This window comes from Zosterops lateralis, assembly GCF_965231275.1.
Source record: "Zosterops lateralis genome assembly, chromosome: 3".
Lineage (NCBI taxonomy): Eukaryota > Metazoa > Chordata > Aves > Passeriformes > Zosteropidae > Zosterops > Zosterops lateralis.
The window spans coordinates 12,476,779-12,500,290 of NC_139764.1; the positions used below are offsets into that span (position 1 = coordinate 12,476,779).

The 23,512-nt window shown below is 40.3% G+C and overlaps 2 protein-coding genes across 2 annotated transcripts; one reads left to right on the forward strand and one right to left on the reverse strand.

The window, feature by feature from the left end:
* The first annotated feature begins 807 nt into the window (after positions 1 to 807).
* On the forward strand, positions 808 to 2,225 carry LOC310906625 (baculoviral IAP repeat-containing protein 5-like). Its single transcript, XM_083856041.1, has 4 exons — positions 808 to 928; positions 1,011 to 1,120; positions 1,246 to 1,363; positions 1,577 to 2,225. Exons 1-4 carry the CDS (start codon positions 815 to 817, stop codon positions 1,655 to 1,657), a joined length of 423 nt encoding a protein of 140 aa, XP_083712167.1. The 5' UTR covers positions 808 to 814; the 3' UTR covers positions 1,658 to 2,225.
* A 426-nt stretch (positions 2,226 to 2,651) lies between these two features.
* DZANK1 (double zinc ribbon and ankyrin repeat domains 1) lies at positions 2,652 to 23,051 on the reverse strand. The gene is made up of 20 exons (XM_083857820.1): positions 22,926 to 23,051; positions 22,139 to 22,292; positions 20,987 to 21,104; positions 20,509 to 20,605; positions 19,634 to 19,746; positions 19,012 to 19,097; positions 18,217 to 18,334; positions 17,213 to 17,326; positions 16,182 to 16,274; positions 14,200 to 14,322; positions 13,347 to 13,508; positions 12,522 to 12,756; positions 8,424 to 8,527; positions 7,179 to 7,250; positions 6,173 to 6,269; positions 5,286 to 5,374; positions 4,158 to 4,238; positions 3,490 to 3,617; positions 3,060 to 3,134; positions 2,652 to 2,844 (listed from the first exon to the last, which is right to left on the reverse strand). The coding sequence occupies exons 1-20, from the start codon at positions 23,032 to 23,034 to the stop codon at positions 2,724 to 2,726; spliced, it is 2,289 nt and encodes a 762-aa protein (XP_083713946.1). The 5' UTR covers positions 23,035 to 23,051; the 3' UTR covers positions 2,652 to 2,723.
* Positions 23,052 to 23,512: the final 461 nt, after the last annotated feature.

Genomic DNA, 23,512 nt, shown 5'->3' on the forward strand with positions numbered 1-23,512 from the left:
GAAAAGAAATATATGTCTTTATGAATGGAATTAAAGTCCTTCCCTTGGAAAAGCCTGTCTGTAGTCATACTGTTTGTTAAGGTGTCTCTCCATCATCTTATTTCATTGGAATCTAGCAAACTCCAGTTTGGTCCTAAGAGGATATATGGGAGCAATTGACCAAGGCAAGAAACTCTTTATTTCCCTACAGAAGGCACAGTGCAGGTATTAGAGGCTCCTCCTTTCCGGACAGAATTAGGTGATGCAAAGTATTCTGAAGGAAGATGAGCAGTTTGCATTGTGTTCTCAAAGGCGACCATGACGATTTTGAGCAGTGTTGCTGTGTGGTTTTGTCCCTCAGCAGAGTCTGCCCAGTGACAACAGTGTTCCAGCAGCCCTGTGACTCCTGCTGTGCTGCAGACAGCTTATTATCCAGGTCCCTCATCAAACCCCGGATCCTCAAAGGCGATGCAGGGATCCTCGGAGCCAGGGCTTTGCAAGGGCTGAGGTTCTAAGGCAGACAGACGGTGCTCAAGCGCTCTGCTCCCTCCTGTGCCTCGGCTGTGCTGGGTCACCGGGCTGTGCCTTCCCCGAGCCGGGCAGCGACCGCGGCACTGAGAGAGGAGGAGCCAAACGCAGCTTCACAAAGCAAACCTTTCCTGGGAAATAAAGGTGGAGCCTTTCCTAACAGGGCGGCAAAGCCCGAGCGTTTCCCCGGGCTCGGATTCGTTGGGAGCAGGAAAAAGGCGTCCCTGGGGCCGCGGGTTCGAGCCCCGCCCCCGCCGCTCCGCCCCGCTCCCGGCGTGCCCCGCGCGCGCCGCCGTTTGAACGGGCCATGGAGGCGCTGGCGGCGCTGCCCGAGCCCTGGCGGCTCTACTTCCCCTCCGTCCGGGCCGCCACCTTCCGCAACTGGCCCTTCACCGAGGGCTGCGCCTGCACGCCCGAGCGGGTGAGCGCGGGGCCGGGGCAGGGGTGCGGGAGCGGCGGGAGCGGGGCCGGGCGGGCACTCACGGCCTCCCCTGTGCCCGCAGATGGCGGCGGCGGGTTTCGTGCACTGCCCCAGCGAGAACAGCCCCGACGTGGCGCAGTGCTTCTTCTGCCTCAAGGAGCTGGAGGGCTGGGAGCCCGAGGACGACCCTCTGTGAGTACCGGTGATCCCTCGGCCTCCATCCCCCCCGGCTCGGGGAGGAGAGAGGGGCTGCGGGCCGCTCGTTGGGAGCTGCTGCTTCTCTTTTATTTTATCTTTCTTGTCGCTTTTTTTTCCAGGGAGGAGCACAAAAAACACTCTGCGGACTGTGGCTTTCTTTCTCTTCAGAAGGAACCTGCTAACCTGACGGTGCAGGAGTTCCTGAAGCTGGACAAAATGCGGATGAGGAAGGCACTTGTACGTACCCTGGCTCCTGGTCTTTGGCTGGTTCAGCCGGCCTCATTCCTTGCCACAAGGCTTTGTTGTGTCCAGGTTCGGGCTGGATCGGCTGCTGTGCCCTTTCCTGGTTCTCAGCCATGCTTTATGTGGGATGTGTCCCACTTTCCCCTCGAAGCTGAACGATACTCCACTTAGTGGTAGGTAGTAACGTATTATTTTTACTCTTTGCAGAAAAAAGAGATTTCTCAGAAGATGACTAAGGTTGAAGATAAAGCCAAGATCCAGCGTTGTAGTATAAAGAATCTGGCCTAGACTGTTCATAGCTGCCAGTGATGTCTGTCTTGTCCACATGCTGTGGCACTGCCCCTGTGTGACTGAATGGCTGTAATTCCTGAGGCTGCTTCAGACTGGCTGTCCCTGAGAAGCAGAGGGAATTCTGCTTCACTCCTCCGAGTCTGTCTGGGAAGGACCTGGCGTTTGATGCATTGCATACATAATCTTTCTGCAGGGACTCTCCTAATTTTCCTGCTGTTTTTTTAAGGATTATTACTTATGGGTTGACTTGTTTTCTTCTTACCTTTTTTTTTTTTTTTGTAAATCCAGCTGTTTATAGATATTGCTGTCTTACAGAGATACTGGTAACTGGTGCTAAGACTTGTATTTTTGCTAGGAGCTGACGTGCATTTCCATTTGAATATACTGATGCTTTTAGATACTTTGGGACGTAGAAAGGGGGAGGAGTTTTAAAAATACGTCAGGGATTTAGGATTGTGGCTAATAATGTTGAGTTATACCACACCTTAGTGTGCCTGGTATTCTTCTGTTTATTTTTGGCTGCTGCCTCGTGTTGATGCATTTATAAATAAAAGTTGAAGGCAGAACAACAAAACAGTTTTACTCGATTTTCTGGAGGACAAGAATTTGACCTTTATTGCAATGGGCTGCTCTGAATGCAGTTTTAACATCAAAAAGGAAAATAAGGTCATCAGTTACAGCTTGCAGTGCCATTGCTCAAGTGTCAAACTCTAGTAAGCAGTGTTCATTAGGCATTATAGACATTTCAGAGACATTGAAATTTGTGTCTGGGAAGGCTTGGATTTTCCCTTTGTTTGGAAAGAAGAAGAAAATTTGCAGAATGTGTGCAGTCACAGAGGAAGAGGAATTGTGCTCTGAACTGTCAGAAAGGAATGGGGCAATCCTGGAGAAAATATCTGTTACAGGGCCCTGGCTGATCACACAAGGTTGTGGATTCTACAGACAGAACTGGACACACGATCAGGTGCTCCCAAAGTCAAAGAACCTTCAGATTTATTTGGGGAAAAAAGTTACTGTAATAACACATTGATGAGAACAATGTTCCTATGTCTCATAAGTTTGTTCAATGTTCTCTATCCAGACTTACTTGGAACAGTGAAATAACCTTATTATCTCCAGCTGCAACAGCCAAATCCAGTGCTGAGTGCCCTGCTGCATTCTTCTTTTGCACGTTGGCATTGCAGCTGTAAATACAGAACACATTTAAATTGCTTAATTCATTGCAAGTGACTGCACTTAGTGATGAAGTGGCTTGTAGGTGAATGCTGATGTAGAGTAACTTTGGGATGTCTGGATGCTCGTCCCCGTGGGGGCACAGGGCAGGCTCTGGCCCTGCAGTGGTGCCAGGCAGGCTGTGGGGGAGCCTGAGCTGAGCTGGGGGCCCAGCCACAGCACCTACCATAACAGGGCTCGGATGCACTCCTCTCCCTCCACTCCCTGCAGAACTGCCTCGTGGAGAGCTGTGTTGTTGTGCCTGCACAGGAGGAACAAGCAATGCGCTTACTACCTAAGGAAACTAAGCAAATAAAACTTAGGAAAATTTATAGGAGGATACAGAACACACTAGAAGCGTGGTAGGCTTTGGTAGCATTTATCATATTGAAGTGAATGGGAGAAGGAACTGAATATAACAGCACTTTTATAATAGAAGTTATAAGAAATCTTCAAAGCTGGCAACTGGAAGAGAGAGTGTGGATACTGTCATTGAAAGGAGCACATTTGTGGAGGAGAGGTGGAGTTTAGTTCTCTCTAAAACTTGAGCATGTGTGATTTTTTTTTTTTTGCTAAAACTTGGAAAGAGGTGAGGCAGAGGATCAGAGCTCACTTACGGTCCTGACTGCTGGTCAATGTCAGCCCCTTTCTGCACGAGGGGGGAGATGGCTCCTGTGTGCTTGTTCAGGACAGCAACTGTGAGGGCAGGGCGCTCTTCCTCACTCACGGAGTTTGGGTCAGCTCCCTGGAACAGAGCAGAGCCAAAGGGGGCTGGTAAAACCATACAGACTCTACAGCTTCCACCTTGCTTTTGTATTATGCCAATTCAAGTTGGCAGATGGGCTTCATGCTCAAGACAGAGAGGTTCAAAGTGGGTTATTTTGCTTTCTTCTGAAAATGTTTGTCATCTAGCTCAAAGCCAGAATAAATATATGTAACAGTAGCCAAATGAGATCCCAGAATAGAAACACAGAGACTATGCTTGCTTTTGCTATACAGAGGACTTAACCCTATATTATAAAACTAATACATTTTTTTGTTTGTTTGTTTGGCTTTAACAAACCCAGAGAAGACTGCCTTATGCACTGACCAAACAGAAATTTGGGGAGAACATCTATAAATGTAAAACAGGCCCTATGTTCTCTAAAATACTCTTTGAATTTGAAGACTGGTATTGTAAGGCTGTTGCCTCCTAATCATCAAGCTGAAGTTGCATCCCAGGCTAATATTCATGCAGTAAACAGTCAAAGAGTCGAAAAAGGAAACTTCAGCAAGCGTAACTTACGTCACTGAGCAATTGTTCTATGAAGGTGATTCTTCCTTTCCCAGTTTGACCCAGTTCATCCAGCAGCTGTCTGGACTCTGCCTATGGAGACACACAACAGCCAGGAACATGTCACACAAGGAAAATACATGTAAGGGGCCAGATTCTGCCTTGGAATGAAAGTGCAAAATGCACGAATTTGATGTATCTGAGCTTCGTTGTTACTAATCCCTGACTTTGGGAATGTCTTTCTGAACCCAAGCAAGTGTTGGGTAACCCTGGCTAATATCTCACTACTGAGGTCTTCATCCAGCAAATGTGTCTGCAGATGATTCACTTTACATCACTGCAGCTCTCCAGGGCTGTACAAAGATCTGCTCAGCACAGTAAAATTAAACATGGGTACATGTTTAGGAGTAAAGTTTGAAGCTTTCAGAACTTGTGGAAGTATTTTGATTTTAAAAGGTGTATGTTTTGCCTCAGTGAAATTAGTTTATTAAATCTTAACAAACAAACAACAAAACCTAAAACATTTTCATTTTATTTCTTCTCAGCTTTCAACCTTTTCTCATTTTGAAAGCTCAGTCACTTGACCAAGCATTTTTATCTCTAAACTCATCAGAGAGCTCTGTATCTTCTCCCACATTTGATCTGGCTGACTGATCCAAGCTTAGATTCATGTACATTTCCCTTTTGAAATTTTCCATGTCATTATTGACAATCCCTTTAGTAGACAGTTCTTTCAGGAAATTTGATCTCCAGTGGAAGTAAATCCTTGCTTCTTGAACTAAACTAGGCCTCTATGGAGTCAAATGTGGTAAAGCCAAGGGAAGATGACATCACCTCCATATGATGTTGCTTCTGAAAAAAATCTGTAAGAGAACCACTGCAACAGTCCTTAGGCCGAATGCAGTGTCAAAATTGAATGGGTTCAAAATGAGAGAAAATCTAAACTCTTAGTAGAAAAACAAATTAGTTATTTTCAGTCCTGAAGTAAATGTCAGTCACCAATGTTCAGGTTTTATATTAAGTTGGACTTTTACCCCCTGCCCCCAGTCAGGGTGTGAACTTTTCTAATTTAACGCCTGGATACTCTCCTTCATACTGCTCTATAAATCTTTTTTTCCTGTATTTGCAGAAGATACTTACAGAGAGCTTATATTCCTGTCCCATGAGTGTTCTTGACTTGGTTCTCTTTATTTTGCCTCTTGAATTGAAAAGATTATGATCATCTCTGCCTACCAGAGAGGAAAACAAATATTAATTCAAAGCAAAGTCAGTATTCTAACTAGAACTTGGAGGAGAGATCTGGAAATAATTTATCCACAATCAAAGCAGTATTTATCAGTTTCCCACATGAGAAAGTGATGAAGTACTTGTTGCAGTTCATACTGGTTTTAACAAAAGGTTTGCACAGCTCCCAGTGCAGTGACTGTCTCTTGCCAAGCCTCAGACTGGAGGCACGAAGTGGATGAAACTTACATGTGAATTAAGTATGTCAAATGATGCTATAGGAATTTCTGAATTGTAATGCTGACTTCACAACTGGTTGATTTAATGAAAACCTAAGTCCAATATGAGATGCCCAAAATGCTGAGCTGTTACTGACATCAGTGGAAGATGGCAGTTAAACAATACCTCTGCATGAATGTATTTCATAATTTCTCATCTTTGCCAAATATGCCAGAGCTGGCAGTCCCTGGCAGAGCTCAGAAGTAGAGATAATATTGATGCTTATGGTTGTAAAAGAGTACATGAAACATCTAAAGTTTTAGTGCTATAATAAAAACACCGCTGTGGCCTGTGGCTGCAGTTCACTGGTCTCCTCAGCTCTCTGGGGATGAAGTATTCCCAGGAGTTTTTGAGAGAGTCTGTGCTTAAATCTCAACTCAGACACATTTTGAGACTTAAAAGATCAACCTAAATAGGCACAGAATGTTTGCCTACCTTGGTGTCTAAGCTTCCAAGCACTACTTCTGTATTCCTGACTGCTGTATTTATGGTCTACTGTAAAGACAGGAGGAAAAAAATCTCACCAAAATTAATCTGACTGCCATCCTGTCCATCTGTGACTTCTGTTCCAGCACTCAGATAATCATTGCTGAACTTTGCTGTTCTGTTAGTATGAATACCCTGTAGAATCATCAAATGCAGGCAGTTATTAGGATTATCATGTAATGCTGCTATAACTTAGTGGCACAACACTGTTGCATATGAGAAAATACATAGGCTTTGAATATCAGTGTCAAATTACCACAAGACATTATCATATGTAATTAAAGTCTGTTTTGAGGCAAAATTATGTAGCATTTTTTTCTGAACCTTGTGTTAGGTATTACTTTTGACTTAGAAAAAAAAGTGATACAACTTCACTTAATGAAATGAAGATTATAATTCAAATGAATGTGTTTCTATAACTTGAGAAATTTCACTTCTTAAATGATGTGATACAGCATTTCAGGCCTCACATGGCAAGGTAAGCTTTCCAAGATTCCACACAGGAGACAGTCTGAATTTTGGATTTTTGAAATTGTAGATTTTCATCTTTGAAAAGCTGGAAATGCGTATGTTGCAGTTTTTGGAACATGGTAATTCTTGAGACAGAGATTCCAGATTTTGAATAGAGTTAACAGGATCTCTGACAAAAGTTATCTCCCAACCACTAAAAATTACTAAGCTTAGTTTTTAAGAGCATGCTTTGCAGGGTGAAGAAAAGCAGAATCTGAGATCAAAAGCTGAGGGGTGCTAGAATCATCAAACAGCATCAGCTGAAAGAAGAAAGTTAATACTAATAGCAAACTAGCAAAATGTGAGATGATATTACCATAACCATGAAGTCTGGCTTAATCAGATAAGGGATACCTGTTCATCCAGCTCCAACACAGACAGAAAAAGATTCTTTTCTCTGAAGTGATAAGTTAACACCCTCTGAACAAAAGCATTTCTTGTTTAGACCTGAATTTAAAATACATCAGCATTACACTGCTCTAGTGACAGCTTTAGACCAGCTGCCTCTCAACAGGCCCCATCTCGTGAACTGACCTTGTTGACAGCAGCAAAATTCAATGTAATAGTGACTTCACAGTCATCTTCAGAGATGGTGGCATAGTTAATCTAGAGGGAAACAGCAGCTGTTAGTATATCTTAGCAAAAAAAAAAAAAAAACCAAAAAAACAAACCCACAGAAGTACTTTTAAGAATAAGTCTTGCTGATGGTGTTTCTTGTGCAGCCAATGCACAAAGTCACACACATGTGGCCTTTGCCTACTTGTAATATTGTGCCAATGTCAATGAGAAAGGGGCTGGTGTTTTTTTGAGTTACTGGAAGTTTCACAACAACTGAAGTGCTAAATGAATCCAAAACTGTAATGAGGCTGCATTTCATGAATGTTCAGTCATTCTCCACTGAGATTTTGTAGCTGCATAAAAGGCTGTGTTGTTCTTGGGACTCCCAGACCCAGGAGAACTGGTGGCTGCTTTAGTGACACCAGTCTGGGGAAGCACAGTCTTATTAAAACTTTGGTACCTTTGTGTATCAATTCCTTGAGGCAGTACTGCTGGCAACAAGTCTATGGAAGTCATACAAAAATGAGCGCACAGGGGATTCTGAAGAAGTGGAATGAAGATTATATTGCAGCTGGTTGAGAATTTTGAGGTAAGGTTGATTATATTTCTAATCCACATGAAAAACTGGAAAAGCAGCATTAAATCCAGATAGTTGGCATCTACTTTGAACCATTTCAGTTACTTTTGGGGGCACTGCTTTTAAGACAATAAACAGACAAAAAGCCAAGAAGCAGCAGGAATAGCCTTCCCTAGGCAATTTTTTATTCTTCAGGCCTATCCTTTTGAATCCTCCAGCAGAGGAAAAAAATTGCAATGGACTGTACCTCAACTTATACAGTTGCACTGCAGCTCCTGAAGATCCTGGTGGACAATAGGTCTCAGGATATCAGGTGCAAAGTATCTACTGGAGTATCTACTCCTTAGGAAGGAGTCCTAGAAGGTTTCCACCTTCTTACTATATAAAAGCAGCTGAGCAAAAGCTTTCTCCTATTACAGCTCTTAGGTGAGAGAATACAAATTGCCATTGGAAAAAAAGCAGAAAAAATATTCAGGAAAAGACTGACCAAAACATGGAACAACCAAATGAGACAAATGGCATACACGAACAGGTCAACATTTAAAAAAAAGGGACACATTTCTTTTTCCAGTGTTAATGAAGCAGCCACAATAATCTTTTCATGACCTGCCATAGGGAGATATTACTCACAAGCTCCTTCCTACCTTTCCCATTTGAGGTTCTCCAATCAGTGTTCTGAATTCAAGGTTGTTCTGGGCATAGCTTCTAACATGAGCACAAACATGATCCAGCTGTTTTCTCCAGTAACCTATTCACAGGGAGTTAAGCAGGGGAAAAATCCTTAAAATGTGATTAACATTCCTTCTAGTCAAGTGATGAAGGATTTAAAAGATAGTGTAATTTCACTGAGGTAAAAAACACTGTAGAAAATTCATCTAATCAAGAAAATGAGAAGGCAATTATATCCTAAAAAGCCAGGCGAAAGACTGTTTTATCCATAATTCATCCTTAGGGCCTTCTTTTCACAGCAAAGCCATGTCTTGGAATGATCCTTAAGAGTCCAGACTGGTCCTGTGTGAAGGGAAAATCTCACACTATTCCAGATCATAAGAAAAGAAAAAAGTAAAATATTACAATTAAGCAATTATGTGTTATTGGACTGAATTTTAGTTGATTTGGGATAACTGACAGGGAACAATAAGCCAAATCTGAAAACTGCAAACACAGAAACTCAGGACACACAACATTTTGGTCTGTGTAAATTATCCTCCAAATAAATTCAGTCCAATTATACATGTGAGAGTATATTAAAAGCTTAAGCATTCCTGCTCTTTTGCCTGTCAGGATCTCTGGGACAGTGTCAGCATTCCTTTATGCTGATAGAGGACAAAAAACATGAGGGGCTGAATGTGTCTGGATTAAAAACTCATCTTAAGCCATCTAGAGCTTTTGCACCTCCTGTCCAGGCAATTTCAGAGCTACATCTTGTTTTAATCTGAGAAAAACAAAAACAAAAACCAAGAGGACTTGTTCTCATTTTTAACTGATTATTTTAAGGAACTGGCTAATTTTCTTTTTTAGCATCCTTATGGTAAATACAGAGCATGATTCATTTTGTTGTAAATAAACTGTGTAGGCTTGGCAACCTCATTTAACTTACACAATGCAGCTGCTCTGAACCTTATCCTTTCCTTCGTGTCAAGTGAAGCTTAAAACAGTGAAAAGAGACCAAGCCAGAAGGAGAGTGCTGCTCTGGCTTTTACAAGACAAAGCAAGAGCACAAGGTGCATTGTGCTTGGAAGACTCAAGGTTAAACTGGTATGACAAACAAAACCAACAAATCTTACTTTTTTAGCAGCTTTAAATGAATAGAAAAAGAAGGATCCACGGAACAACATAAAGTGTCCCCTGCTGTGGTCTCATATGCAAAAACTAATACAAGTTGAAAGTAGTATTTAAAACATCTAAAATAAACCCCTTGGTGAGTGATCTCTCCATGGAAGTCAGTATTATTTGCAATAAAGTGGTTCATACCTAGCCCAGATCCCCAAACTTAATTTGAAAAAATCCACATGGTCAGGAACATGCTCTTGCATGGTTGATATTTTATTAGATCTTCAACGATTTTTGGCAGCATTGATGGAATACTTGAATCCACGCTGCCAATAGCTGATTACACCTATATCATACTGATTTAACCTTTGTTACAGTAGAAAAGGGAAATCTTCTTTGTAAAGTTTACCTGGTAAATGTCTTGGCTCCTGTTCAAAACAGACTGAAAGTCCAGCAAAAAAACCCAAAAAAAAACCAAAACCAAAAACAAACCCAAAAAACCCCCCAAAACAACAACAACAACAACAACAAAAAAAAAACCCACACAAAAAAAACCCCCACCAAAACACAGCAGAGGATTAGTGCTTTGGTACTGCTGTTTTTTTCCCCTTTCTTAGCTGTTTAGTATTTTTTTAATCTTCACACATAAAAAGAAGGTTAGTTGATATGGTCAAGAAATAATAGCCTCCAGCATTTTATTTAATCACTTGTATTTAAAAACTTCAATATCAAATGTTTGGTCCTATTTTGATTGAAGAAAGAATAGTCATATTTGGCATATATAGACAAGACTTTCCTCTATATATATATATATATATAATATAACAAGGGTTATAGTGCATAGTCTTGTTGATACAGATAATTTCAAGCCATGTATATAACTCAGCATGAACTGACTGTAAGAGACATTTATTGATTTATGAAATGAAATAAGTTCCTCAGTCCTTGGCAGGATTTAATGGAGAATACCTTACACAGTGCAACTTCAACAAAGTTACCTCTGGTAAATGGATAAAAATGAAAATAATTCAAAAGCAGCTCAGAATTTATTCCTGACCTTTCCCAGTGACAGCAGTTCTCACAAGTCAAGAGCTGTACTTCTGACAGAGACAAACAAATATTCAGTGTTACTTTGCTTTTTTCTTGGCACTATTCTTTCTTATCTCTGACTAAATTAAGCTCCCTGACATGTTGAGTCAAGTGTTGTATTTCCAGCAGCATGCCCAAGAGAAATGTCACATTTCAGAGGAAGGGAGGAGGAAAACAGATTTCCCGAGTGATTATTTTAAAAATCAGAGTCCATCTGAATACAGACACACATAGTCAAAAGAGAAATTCCTAACATTCATTACCAACTTTTACTACCCAATAGAAAACTAATTCTGGTAACAGCCTGAGGAGTTGACCATCTGATTGCTGAAGAGAGCTAGATGGGAAAGTGGAACTAAAAGAGTAACTAACTGCTCCTCCAAACCAGGGTTTGGTGCTGTAATGACTTAAAATTAACTCATTCTATGGATTACCCAACTGGACTGCCCTGTGAGATTAAAGACAATTTTGCCCTCTTGTAGGTGTAGAAGAAAGACTTAAAGATGACCTTACCCCTGATAAGTCACAGCTGTACTAATTATAAAGAAGAGGAACAGCCTTGCCCTTAATGGGTCACAGCTGTGACTAATAAAGCTAAGTGTGATAAAAAAGGGTGGGTGGGCCAGAGGGAAGATTTTGAAGAAGAAGAAACTGAAGGAGGACCTGGAGGAAGAACACCTTGAGGAAGGAGTTACTGAAAGAATGCTCAGAAGGATCGAAGGAGTGGGAAAACAGGAGAGAGAATCACTGTTGCGAGGTCAGTGTGGGTCTGCAGTCAAGCCTGTTGTTAGAACCTGCACCCACAGTCTAGCCAGGTAAAAGCCTGCATTCAGAGCCTGCAAACCAATACCTGCAGTCATAATTTAGCAGGAAATAACCAGCAGTCAGAGGCTGCAAAGGAAACCTACAGTAGGAGCTTCCTGCAGCTCAGAGTCAGTGGATGGTTGGAGTCAGGATGGCTGAGCTGTAAAGGGGAATAAACCAGGACCCTTTTCATGCTGTGATAAATGAGAAGTCTGTGTCTCGATTAATTTCTACCCTCTAATGAGAAGGCTGCTGCAACACCCACTGAGCCATTTATTAGATCCCTAATTAATACTGATGGACTGTCTTTCAAGGGTTTGAGATCCAAAAAGCTGAAGACTTTTCAGGATAATAAAGCTAAAGCTTCTAAAAATGGCAAGCATTTAATGGCAGCAAACAGTCAAGTGATTTCCACAAAGAACAAAATTACCACAGAACTTGCTGTGGATGAAAGGTGTCTGCAGTACTGGTACTGCTCCTACTGTAGTCTCTGAGAGGAAAGACTCTTCAATGAATGATGTTTTCATAATCCTATTAAGAATCCTTTCCTCCAGTTTAGTTTTCTTTGCTTCTGAAGCTTCTACAACTTATTCCACAACAGCACCCCAAACAAGTTCCTCATGTAGACAAAGCTTCATTGTATTTTCAAGAGCTCTGACCCCTGTGTCTCAGTTTTGTTTATCAATATCCCTGCAGGTGCCACCACAGCTCTACCTGAAGTTCACATTGTAAGGGCTGGGGAGGACCCTGGGAACTGTTCAGGGGTTTCCAAGTCAAAAACATGACACCTGCCTCCAATCTTGTTGGATCTGAAAAAATCAAACTGCTACCAAATTAGTAAGGCTGTACAGGGCTCAGTAACCCCAATTTTGATACTGCTGATAGCTTTCTTTTAGCTATTGGTGGAAATCAGTGATTGACTTCTAAGGCAGTGGATTTACAAGTGACTAGTGGAAACACAGACTTGTAAAGATGTAAATCAGTCCTACTGATGCCACATTCCATAAGCTATAATATTTTCAAGAAAAAAGCAAGGTCATAAATTGTTTAGAAATCATGAAATCAGAACTTCTAACCTTTTCCAGGACTTATGGCTGTCAGAAGAGGCTTACGATCGTTCATCTTTTCCACCTTTTCTTTTTGTGAAATCAGCTCAAGCTCCTTCTTCTCCAACAGTTTGCTGGATGGGTAAAAAAGTCCAACGGTTTGGGTTCCTTTATCTTCTCTTTCTGTTAGTTCTGCCCTTGATTTGTGCAAGGAAACAGGACAAGTTTGCCAGGCTACTTGAGCCTGTGATTGTTTTACCTGTGGCTGGTGGAGGAGAAGGACAAATATAAGTAATATAGATATAATTCAATGGCTTCCAAACATAACTAACCAGAACAGTACACCAAATTGTAAGGGAATGAAAAAGCTAGCATGAAGAATAATTAACAATTTTTAAATTTAATTACCAGTCTGTAACAGCAACGCGACTTATCACAAATATTCAATTAAAATCCAAGTTCTTCACGATTGTTGGGGTACGTGGATGCTTGTGTAGGACAAGAGCTGGCCTTGCTAAGTATTGGGTTCTTTCTTGAAAGTTTTAAAAAGCTATTCCATTTGAGTGAAAGAATACCTTGTATCAGCAGACCACAAATAATTCACAGCCAATAAGATAAAAATGCTTAAAAAAGCTAAGACTTTCTGAAGGCTGATTGTTTCACACTTTGCATTTAGAAAGAGGCTGGATCAAGGCTACGGGACAAGGCTGCTTTTCAGCAGAAAGCAAAACTAACATTTTTGCTTTCCTTGTGCTTCCAGCCCACAGCATTGTCCCAAGTAAATGAATGGAGCTGTGCTAATCCATACCCCCAGTGGAGCAGCCTCTAAGTTACAAGGCTGGCTTTGTGTGCTACCTGAGAGGATCCCAGTGAGTCCCCAGGATCCACGGCACTGCCAGGAGAGCTCTGTCTGGATGGGGGCTCTATGTAGACACCACAGGACACGCAGAAGTGAGCGTAGGGCTGGTTGCTGGTACCACACTTGGAACAAGTAAAGTAGGATGGAAGAGGTCCAGGCTGGAAAGTTCAATGCAACATTTGTCACTAGAGAATCATAGGGTGAATGACTCAGAAATTTTAAGAGCAGAGGAATGAATTAACAGGAAGTAAAGTACCACCCTAAGTGTCCTGCTACAATACAGGATTAATAGTTATTTATGCATATAGGGGAGTGTTGTTTCAAATTTTACAAAGAATGAATTCTCTTTGAATGTGATTTTGGGTAGAAGTACTGTACAAGGGGAAATTGTTTACATTGATTGTAACTCTACTGAGCAGCAGTTAAGTACTTGTCCTTACTGAAGTTAAGGAGGCCTTCAGTCAAAACAATTGCATGCATCATCTCATATCTGGTAATGGCCTGTATAGGTGATTATAGCCCAGAGTTGTTATGGCAAAACTTCACTTGGGTCAGACTATACTTTAACCTTTGGTGGTTAAGTTACTTTGCTTGAGCACAGGGTTGTTGCATCTCAGCTGATGCAATGATAATTTTTTTGCAACTCTAAACCCTGGGATCACTGACTGATGTGGGGTTAGCCCTTCTAAGCCCTTCATTTTTCCATACACAATCTTCTATGCTGTAAGCAAGTATCTTGATAATAACAGTATTTGCTGACTGACAGGAATTTTGCAGAGAGAAATTGCAGTGACATTGCTGCAGAGAAGCAGCAGCAGGTTTGTCCCCAGAGAGAGCAGGAGCACGTGCCTTGGCCCCACACCAGGCACAGAAGCGAGCATCGCTCTGGTTCACACCATTGCACTTTGAGCACTGAGCTGTCTTCCTCTGCTGGCCCTGGAGAGGTGGGCAGGAGTCTCCTCCAAACACGGGCTGACAAAACAAAACAAGCATTAGGAGGAAAATGCTCCTCGTGAAGAAAAGTCCACAAGCCTAATAAGGGGAAAGAGGAAAGCAAGCTGCTCTCACAACATGAAGTAATATTCAGCTTAAAAAAATTATTGCAGCTTAAAATGAGCAACAGAGTGACTTCCATCTAACCTATAATTTTGTTTTTCATTACAAAGCCATGGTAAAATGTAGCATTAATTAATTTGAAAATATTTTTAGCAGAACTAGCACCAAAGAATAAAAACCTTATCAATGGTGTGCTTTTAAATTGAGTATTTATTAACAGGGCCCTATGTATCAGTACAGATGAAATTAAGATTGAGGCTTCTCTGCTGACAAACTTGCATTTTCAAATCCAACACACAATTTTCTTTGTATCTTTCTTTTTTCTTTTAGTATGGCAGGGAGAATGTATTCAGGCAAGGAGTTTCCTCACAGTTTGGAATTTGCTGCATAAATATTTTTTGCACTCTTTTGCCTTGTGCAAATTATATATTACCCAACTTTTCTACAATTAACTTATATGAGTAAGCAAAAGAAAACATGTTTTTCATCTGAAACTTCTAGAGCTTAAGTATAGATCCCAGTTAAGACAAATAGGACTTAAAAATGTTTTGTTAGGTTTTGCCTTAAGGCTTATGCAGTTTATTTTCTCTACAAGTCAGGAATATGGATAAGGGACAGAACCCAAGGAAAATTATTTTGATTACACCATAACAGCAAGTAAGCAAACACAAAATAACCCTGTTTTAATCTGTGGCCTGCACTGCAATTTGAACAATGTAATCTGGGGGTCCAGTTGGAAAATGAAATTTACAAAAGCAGTCTAATATGTTCAAAATAAAAATTATTTAATAGCCATTAATAACAATATCAGCATTATTGCTATTTATTAAAGACTATTATCACTAATTACTATTATTAATAAATTTTCTGATTACTATTAATAATTCTTAGTAAGCATTTAACTTTCTCAGCTAGTACAGGTCTCACATTCAAGTCACATGCCTAAATACATATACTACATACTATCTACACACATACCTGTATTCAGTGAACCAGCCAAACATACATTTAACTTAGGTGAGTACAGCATCCTACTGAAATTCACTTTGAAATAACAGTTATGTGGCTATACAAAAGACTTTTGCCTCTAGCTACAGTTTTAGAACTCAGGATGTTAATCATTATAATCAAAAGATTTTAACTTGCAAGCCATTATTGTTCTATCATTTTTGTATTTACCACAACCTGGAGAAGTGAAACGTACCAGACACTTTTCATACAAGGCTTTTCAGAATGAAAATAAAATTCTTCTAAGGAACCAAGCTAAACAGAGAGTTGAAACAGAGCAATTTTAGGGGTAATATTTCAGTGCTTTTCTCACCTCTGTGCAGAGTGACAGCCAAACACAGGCATGCTAGCTGCATGCGTGTAGGAGAAGCAGCAAGTGGAGATAAGAAAAATAATGTAAAATTGTATTCTATTTTCAGAAAATAACTGAAATCAGTGTGAATTATGTTCCTGATAAATACACTCTACTTTTCTATTGCAACTGAAAGTAATCTGGACACAAACTAGACTCCCTTGGAGTCAAGACTACACATTTTCTAAGAGCCTTCTGAGCTTTCTCAATGGCATTCACAATCCTGAATTCCACGTCAGAAACTTGAAGGTATATGAGACACATTTGTGGTGGAGCTTCTGTGGGAGGACTGGGCTTAAATATGATGTTTGGGAGAGAATCTCTGCGATGGTAACATGGGGACATGACTTCAGTTTTCCAAAGATAAAGGATGTTCTGCTGTGGTTTGATTCACTCAGTGTGATTGAAGTCTTACCATCTGTACTTCAGGCAGTTTGCTCTCACAAGTTGCACAGTGTTTATGATGGAGAGGATTTCCTGTGCCACACACCTGACAAATGACTTTGCCCTTTTAAACAGAGAGAAAATACATTTCATATGGTATTTGAAAACTGTCAACAAAAAGACAACGAAGAAGACTTGATCTTACAAAGTGCTGTGGTTATTCAGCCCTGCAGATAGAGGATAGCCTTCAAGTCTGGGCTGTTTCACACTTTAGTTAGGCCATGTTGCCTGCTCATCACATGGGGACTAATTTTTTTTAATTATGGTATTGTTTCCTCAGGACATTCATTATCAATATCTCCAGGTCTTTGCATACTCTGGTTTCAGTTTGCTTAGTCACTATACTCACAAGAAATAGACAGCCCAGTATCTGCATTGACAATTATTAATAATAATACAATACCATAACACTATGAGGTGCCTTAAAAGACCTCTGGCGGTGAGTTGACTCTGGCTGAAGAGCAGGTGCCCACCAAAGCCCTTCTATTACTCCCCTCCTCAGCTAGACAGAGAAGAGAAACTATAACGAAAGGCTCATGAGTTTAAGGGCAGGGAGAGATCACTCACTGATTACTGTCAGGGATAAAACAGACTCATCTTGGGCAAAGTCACTGAATTTATTACCCATCAAATCAGAGTAGAAAAAAGAGGAATTAAATCAAATCTCAAAAAAACTACCTTCCCTCCTTCCTGGACTTAACTTTCCTCCAGTCTCCTGCCCTCCTCAGCAGCACAGGGAAATGGGGGTTAAGGTCAGCTCATCACACATTGCCTCTGCTACTCCTTCCTTCTCAAGGGAAGTGTGTCCATGTCTTTCTTGTACTGGGGAATCTTAATCCCTTTTTTCATTCAAACTGGTTTTAATCCCACTAACTCTTAAAGCTGTCCATAATGTAATTACACAAAGTCAGGTTGGATCAAAACATTTGCAATGAAGTCAGCTGTTAGAAAAATGCATACCAGGAGTTAAATCACTATTTTGTTTTACTTCTTCTCAATTACCTTTATGCAGATGTTGTTTTGGGGCTGCAGCTGTGGAGCTATTGGTGACTCACAGATAATGCAAGTGGGTGTATTCATTGGCACAAGATGTCTGCATTCAAGGCAGGGTGCCATCTGAAGGAAAAGCCAACATTACAGTTATGTTAAGGACCACAATAAGATCATGAAGATTATAATGAAATTTCAGTATTTTTCTAGCTGGAGTCTACATTGGCAGCAAGGTCACTGGAAACACAGAAATTGACAGCAACTAATGCTGATATTGATCCTTAAAGAGCAAAGGATCATATTGAGAAAATATTAAGACATCTGGTAAGAGAATGCCAGAAAGGTATGAAGGTAATTTTCAATAAAATTAAAATGTTGCTATAAAATATAGTATGACAGGCAAGGTGGTGTGGTCCTTGAGGGGTTCTATAAGAAGGCTTTATTTCTGTTTCCAAGACTAAAATTACAATACTGTTATTCCACTGCCATCCACTTCATACAGGAGAATGAAATTCTCCTTACTATGAACCTAAAGAGGTGGTGAATCTTGGTCACTATGTAAAACTACAGCATTGCCCAGACTAGACAACTTTCTGATAGTACAGGAAGGGAAACACACCAATGACTTGTTAGATCAGATTATTATGTCTTGGGAAGAGCTTAGAGAAGACAGTTAAGCACACCACTGCAAAACCTGATGCATATGCCCACACATGCCATCGTTTAAAGTTTCAGGGCGGGTACTGTTGCCTGACATAGGCAAATAATTCACTTTTTAATTGTTTTCCTTCTTAGAATATATGTCACTTGAAGAAATTTATGGTCAGTTTTGCCCATTGTCGGAGAATTTCATTGGATCCAGTGCTAAAGGTATTGAGCAGAACAAAGCAATTGGAGCAAAACTTTCAAATGAAAGTGTGAGTAGGTAGCAGGTTTGCCAGCATTGACTGTGTAACTTGCAGAGGCTGTTGTTCTCTCCAAGGATGAGGTGTGGATTGCTATGATGTTTTGCTGACCTGTTTTCCTTCGGGGAGTGGGAAGCGCTGGACTGGCACAGGGGGCATAGGAGATCCACATTTCTGGCAGAAGTGTGCCAAGGGCTCAGACAGGCGAGGGGCAGAACAATGTGCACATCTGAAAATAAGAGCAAACTGCCTGAGCTTGGTTTAGTATTGCACTGCTGCATAATAATGAATAATCTGGAATTTGTTGTGACAGGACTTAGGCTACTGATTTCTCAGTGCTTTCCAAACTGTGGTGGGACACCAGACCATGCCCCAACATCCATGATATGGAGTTCTGAACTCCAAACAGCTTTGCAAGCTAGAAAGGTCTCTGGATACTATGGAGTTTAATACTTTCCTCCTCATCATGGGAGGTAAATAGGTCTCCTGAGAGGCAGTCTGTGTCAGGCCTCAGTGCTGCACCACAGTTCTGGGAGCCATCTGATGTGGATCACAGAATCTTTTCAATACTGATAAGCATTAATGTTCTGGGAGATTACTCCAGTGAGCAGTGTTGACCTACAGCACTGAGGGTGTACTATAATTTGAAAAGACAGTTTATCCCCTGATCCTACGGGTGTTAGGAGTTTTTTTAAGGGAGCTAAGACAGCTGATAACTGGCAGTTGAAAACTACATTTAATAAACAGAATTTTCAAAGTCCTACCTAGATTATACACTCCAGTTATGAGCCAGTGTCTATCTTTGCCTTCCTGATTTTTATAGAGCCTCTCAGTATTAACAGCTTGGTTGCAAAAGGCTCAGATACTTTCCAAAGGACAAATATGTTAAAAGGAGAAGTCACTTACTTAAGGAAATCTGTTTTGCTCTGGATCCTTGACACCTGTGTGCTTGTTAAGCTTTTTTGGCTAGTCACTGCAGAGGAACTCGCAAACTGAAACAGAGGTAATTCTTCAGGCTTTAGTAAGGAAATATTTGCAAAATGCACATAAAGATAGAAAAATCAGCTACAGATGTAACTTGAAATAAACTGCACTGAAATGCACTGCTTTGAGGACTACTTACTATCCTTGATTCCCCCATTAGCTGCATTAAGGACATACAGCTTCTTCCAATAAAAATAAATCAATGCCTTTCTATACACTTCTACCACAGCATTACTGAATATTGAGTTTTAAATATTAACTTGCCAACAAACAGCAGTTTCAGGAATGTATTAGAAGAGAATAAGTAGGAATGCAGACAGTGTTGATTTCCTTTGTCAGATTTTGTCTGTACTGAAAACTGTGTCCTGTTTTGGGTATTCCCATTCTAGTACATCATTACTGTTACATTTAAATCAGGACTGTAGAATGCAGGCAAAGGCATCAATAGCTGAGAGAGATCATATATCTTCACCTCCTCCTATTTTTAGACCTCTGCCTTGATGACAGCCTTGTACAGTTTTCTTCAGTTTACCCCTTTGCTCACCTGCAATGACTCCTTTGGTTGTGCTGAGGTGGATTCCTCTCTGTACTCTGTGGCTCCCAAAGGACTGGCAAGGAGCTGAGGTCCTTGAGGGGACCCGTGAGAAGGTTTTGTGTCTGTTTCCAAGATTAAAATTGCAATCCTGTTACTCCACTGTCACCCACTTCATGCAGTTAATATCTGAACATGAATGTTACATACTCTCACTAAGCATAATTAAAACACACATTTGGCATCCATATTTTGGGTCCAAATAAGCTGCAGGGAATTACGGGAAATGAAACTACAAGAAACTCCACACTTCTCTGACAGAGCTTACTCTTGTGTTTTAATTTATTTAGTTTTCTTCCCTCCTGCATGCTCAAAAAACCCCAGCTCCTAGGAGTAAATTAATGAGTAAACATTTACACAATTCCCTGCTCTAAAACAGCTCTATTGCTGTTGCCATGGAAAAAGAAGCTTTATCTACAGAGAAATCTGTGAAGCTTTCATTTCCGTTTAGTGTATTTATTTTGGAATCTTACTGCAAGCAAACATCAGTAAAGAAATTCTGTAAAGGATTTGCAATCCCATCAGTTTAACAGCATTTTCTGGCACAAAGGGAAATACAGACAGGGCTTTGTTGTGTTGCTGAGAAATTAATGACATTTTAATATGTTTTTAAGAAGTCACGTGAAATGTATGGAAGGTAATTTTTGTTCTCTATTTGCAGTGCAAATAGTGATTTGAGCAATCAAAACTGGAATTTCCAGAGGATGTTTTGTCTTCTGAGAGGGTTTTAAAATTACCCCGATTTTACAAGTGATACAAGAGGAAAATTCTGTGCTATTTTCTGCTAGAACAGAAGACTATCTCAGTTTCACGAAGTGATACTGTACCTTGAAGGTCTTGGGGCCTTTCATCCCAGGCAGGCTTGATTTCCACATTCAGTCTATTCTTCTTAGGTTTTGTAGTAAATGTTCTACATTCCTTATTCTGAAACATAATTCCATGTGAATTCCAAATAACATTTGCTTTTGCTCTAATCTTCTCTTGCTATAGTTATTTGTTAAAATTTTACAAGTACGTGCTTAAGGTATTTATTTTCAATATAAACATTTGAAAAGCCTAACTTATAAATGTATTTTTTTAAATATTCGACCTCAATTAGTCATAGAATACTACTGGGGGGGGGGGGGGGGGGGAGACTGTCCCCTTAAAATTTTAATATTAAAAAAAGAACCAAAGCAGCAAAGATGGGCAAACAGAGAAAATAAGATATATGAATAAAACTGGCAGTCAAAGCTCAGTCTCTAAATAATATAATATATACAACATTTTATACCCACAAAAGGGGCTACAAGTTCTAAAACTTACTTGTGTGGCCATATCTTTTAGGAAATTCTTGTCATCATCTTCAACAGAGAAAAGAATGTTTGGTTGCTGGTACTCTACCACAAACACCTTTGTCATAACTGAACTCTCCCTGTAGTCCCTGAAAATCAATATTGAAAATCAAAGCTATGAACCTGCCTCAGACCTGTGTGCTGCAAAAAGAAAATCACTGATGGATGTGGCTTATTAGGTGGAACATCCCTTCCAAGCCTGCCAGTCATTATTGCAGTAGAATCCTGAGCAATATTTATTTGATAAAACTGTCATTCTCTAATATCTATTAAATTACAACAGTGGATTGAAATGGCTGTAAATGTCCAAACCACTCTTTAATGATTTATTGTCATTATAGTGATTCTCTGAAGATGTCTTAATAAAACTAGACTGGAAACAGGTGTTAGCCTAGGTAGTGATGGCAAGAAAACAAACACAGGCCTAGGTTTTGTGTGTTATATAATATTATATGCCAATGCTTACACAAGCACAGGCTGGCTGCAGGTGCTGCTAACAGGGAACAGCAAACACAAACTCCAAGTGAAGTGGAAGTTTCTGCTCCCTTGGAAATAAAAGATAATGCAACACAGTACAAACAGAGAATTTATGTGTCTTCTCTGTCTCTAAGCATGAAGTTAATTTGGACAAAGTCAGTAGCTGTGCAGCAAAATCCAGCTTTCTTGCTATGTATAATATTTTTGCTTCACCCAACGTTGTACTTAAGCTGTGAAATTCAGCATTCTGTGATCCATTGGAAGAAACTAAGCAAATTCCTGGGACAACCAACTTCTATAAATCCACTGAACCACTGGATGACCCCAGAAACACCACCCTGGTTTCTCTGGTGTTTCTGATGATCACATTCCTAAGGATGAACTCTAAGGACAGTACATCATTGGACACCCAGAGTCCAGGAGATAACATCCAAGAGGTAATGCAACCACACAAACACTTGATGGATAAAGGTTATCCTGGGAAAGCCAAGTCAGTGCTATCCATGAGGATCATTTAGATTGCAAACTGCCTGGGGAAAGGCTCATCTCTCACCTGCAGGGTATGGAGTGCTTTAAACAGCACATGACAGGGATGTCTGTCCCTTGCCATAACAGGACTAAAATAAACCAAAACCAAGATACTCACTTTGTAACTGCCATGGCCTTGACCATTATTTTCCCCACTGGTAATGTGATAGGACCCTTATACTCCAAAGTGTTACATGCCCTATAGCCAGGTTTCTTAATGAGTTCTGGTTTACTTCCATCCAAAGTGTAATAAATAGAGGCCCCAGGTGTATCTGAAAGACACAGAAAAAGTAATTCCTCAGGCTGCAGACAATCTTAGAATAACAAAGTACTCACTTGATTTTTCTCACGTAAAGAAAATAAAGCAGTTCCATAAGTGACCAATGTTTGAGATGAAAACTGTTTCTCACATGAAATATCAGTTACTCAACAAACACAATTTCATTGTAAGCAATATTTCTGACAGCAAAGTATCTGTGAAATGATTTTGCATGGAAACACTGCAGAAACTTATGCATTCCAATGACAGAAAGGGTATTTTCTTGCCATAGGAGCAGGTGACAATTCAAAAATTGTAATGACAACATTAGGAGTGAGCCTGGCACAGGATTCTTTCAAGCATTGTTTTCACAGTCAAAGCAAAATGCAACAGCTTAAAAGATTGGCCTTGGTAGCAATTAAGACTGCTAACAAATCCAACTTTTATGTCAGTAATATTGTTTGGATGCATAAAATTACATGCAAGTATATTTGGTGCATCAAACCTTTTAGTTAATTTTGTAAGTTCCTTAATGAAATGCCCACTCCAAAAATCGTAATTAAATGTGAAAAAGGTATAAAGTCCCAATATTTCAAATGGACCCATAGGTAAAGGTCTGAGATGGAGTTAAAGCTCTTGTTCTTACCTGATTTTATTTCTATGAGAGTATTTGTATCTATTTCCCGTTGAGCTTTCCCTGGAGGTGGGATTCGAAGTGGGATAATCTGAGGAACTGACACAGAACCAGCTGTCATTTTTCTCAGCAGTGATCCTTAAAATAGAAAATAAAAAAGGCAGACAATCATTTTCCTAAGAAAGAAGAATGCACTGAGAAATACAGACTTTTAGCATGACTCCTCGTCTTTGTTTCTCTTTTGAGAGAGAACACTGGATTCTTTAAACCATCCTGTGGCTGTGATTCCATGTGTTTGAGCTAGAACAGCTTTAGCACCACATGTCAGTGATCCATGGAAGGAGTAAAGGACAGGAATCTCCATCCTATTTGTCAGCCTTGTTCCACTAAGGCCACCTGAATAGGTACAGGATGCCCTTGAAAGGACTAAAGAAAACCAGCTATTTCTTAAGCTTATGCCAGTTATCATGTGAATCAAGAACACATCCACAAAACAGGTGCCAAACCTGATTTATCCTGACGTACAGCCATTATCATGTCATGTAATTCAGGAATGAAAAATCGCATTGGGATATAGGATGACACTTTACAAAACAAAG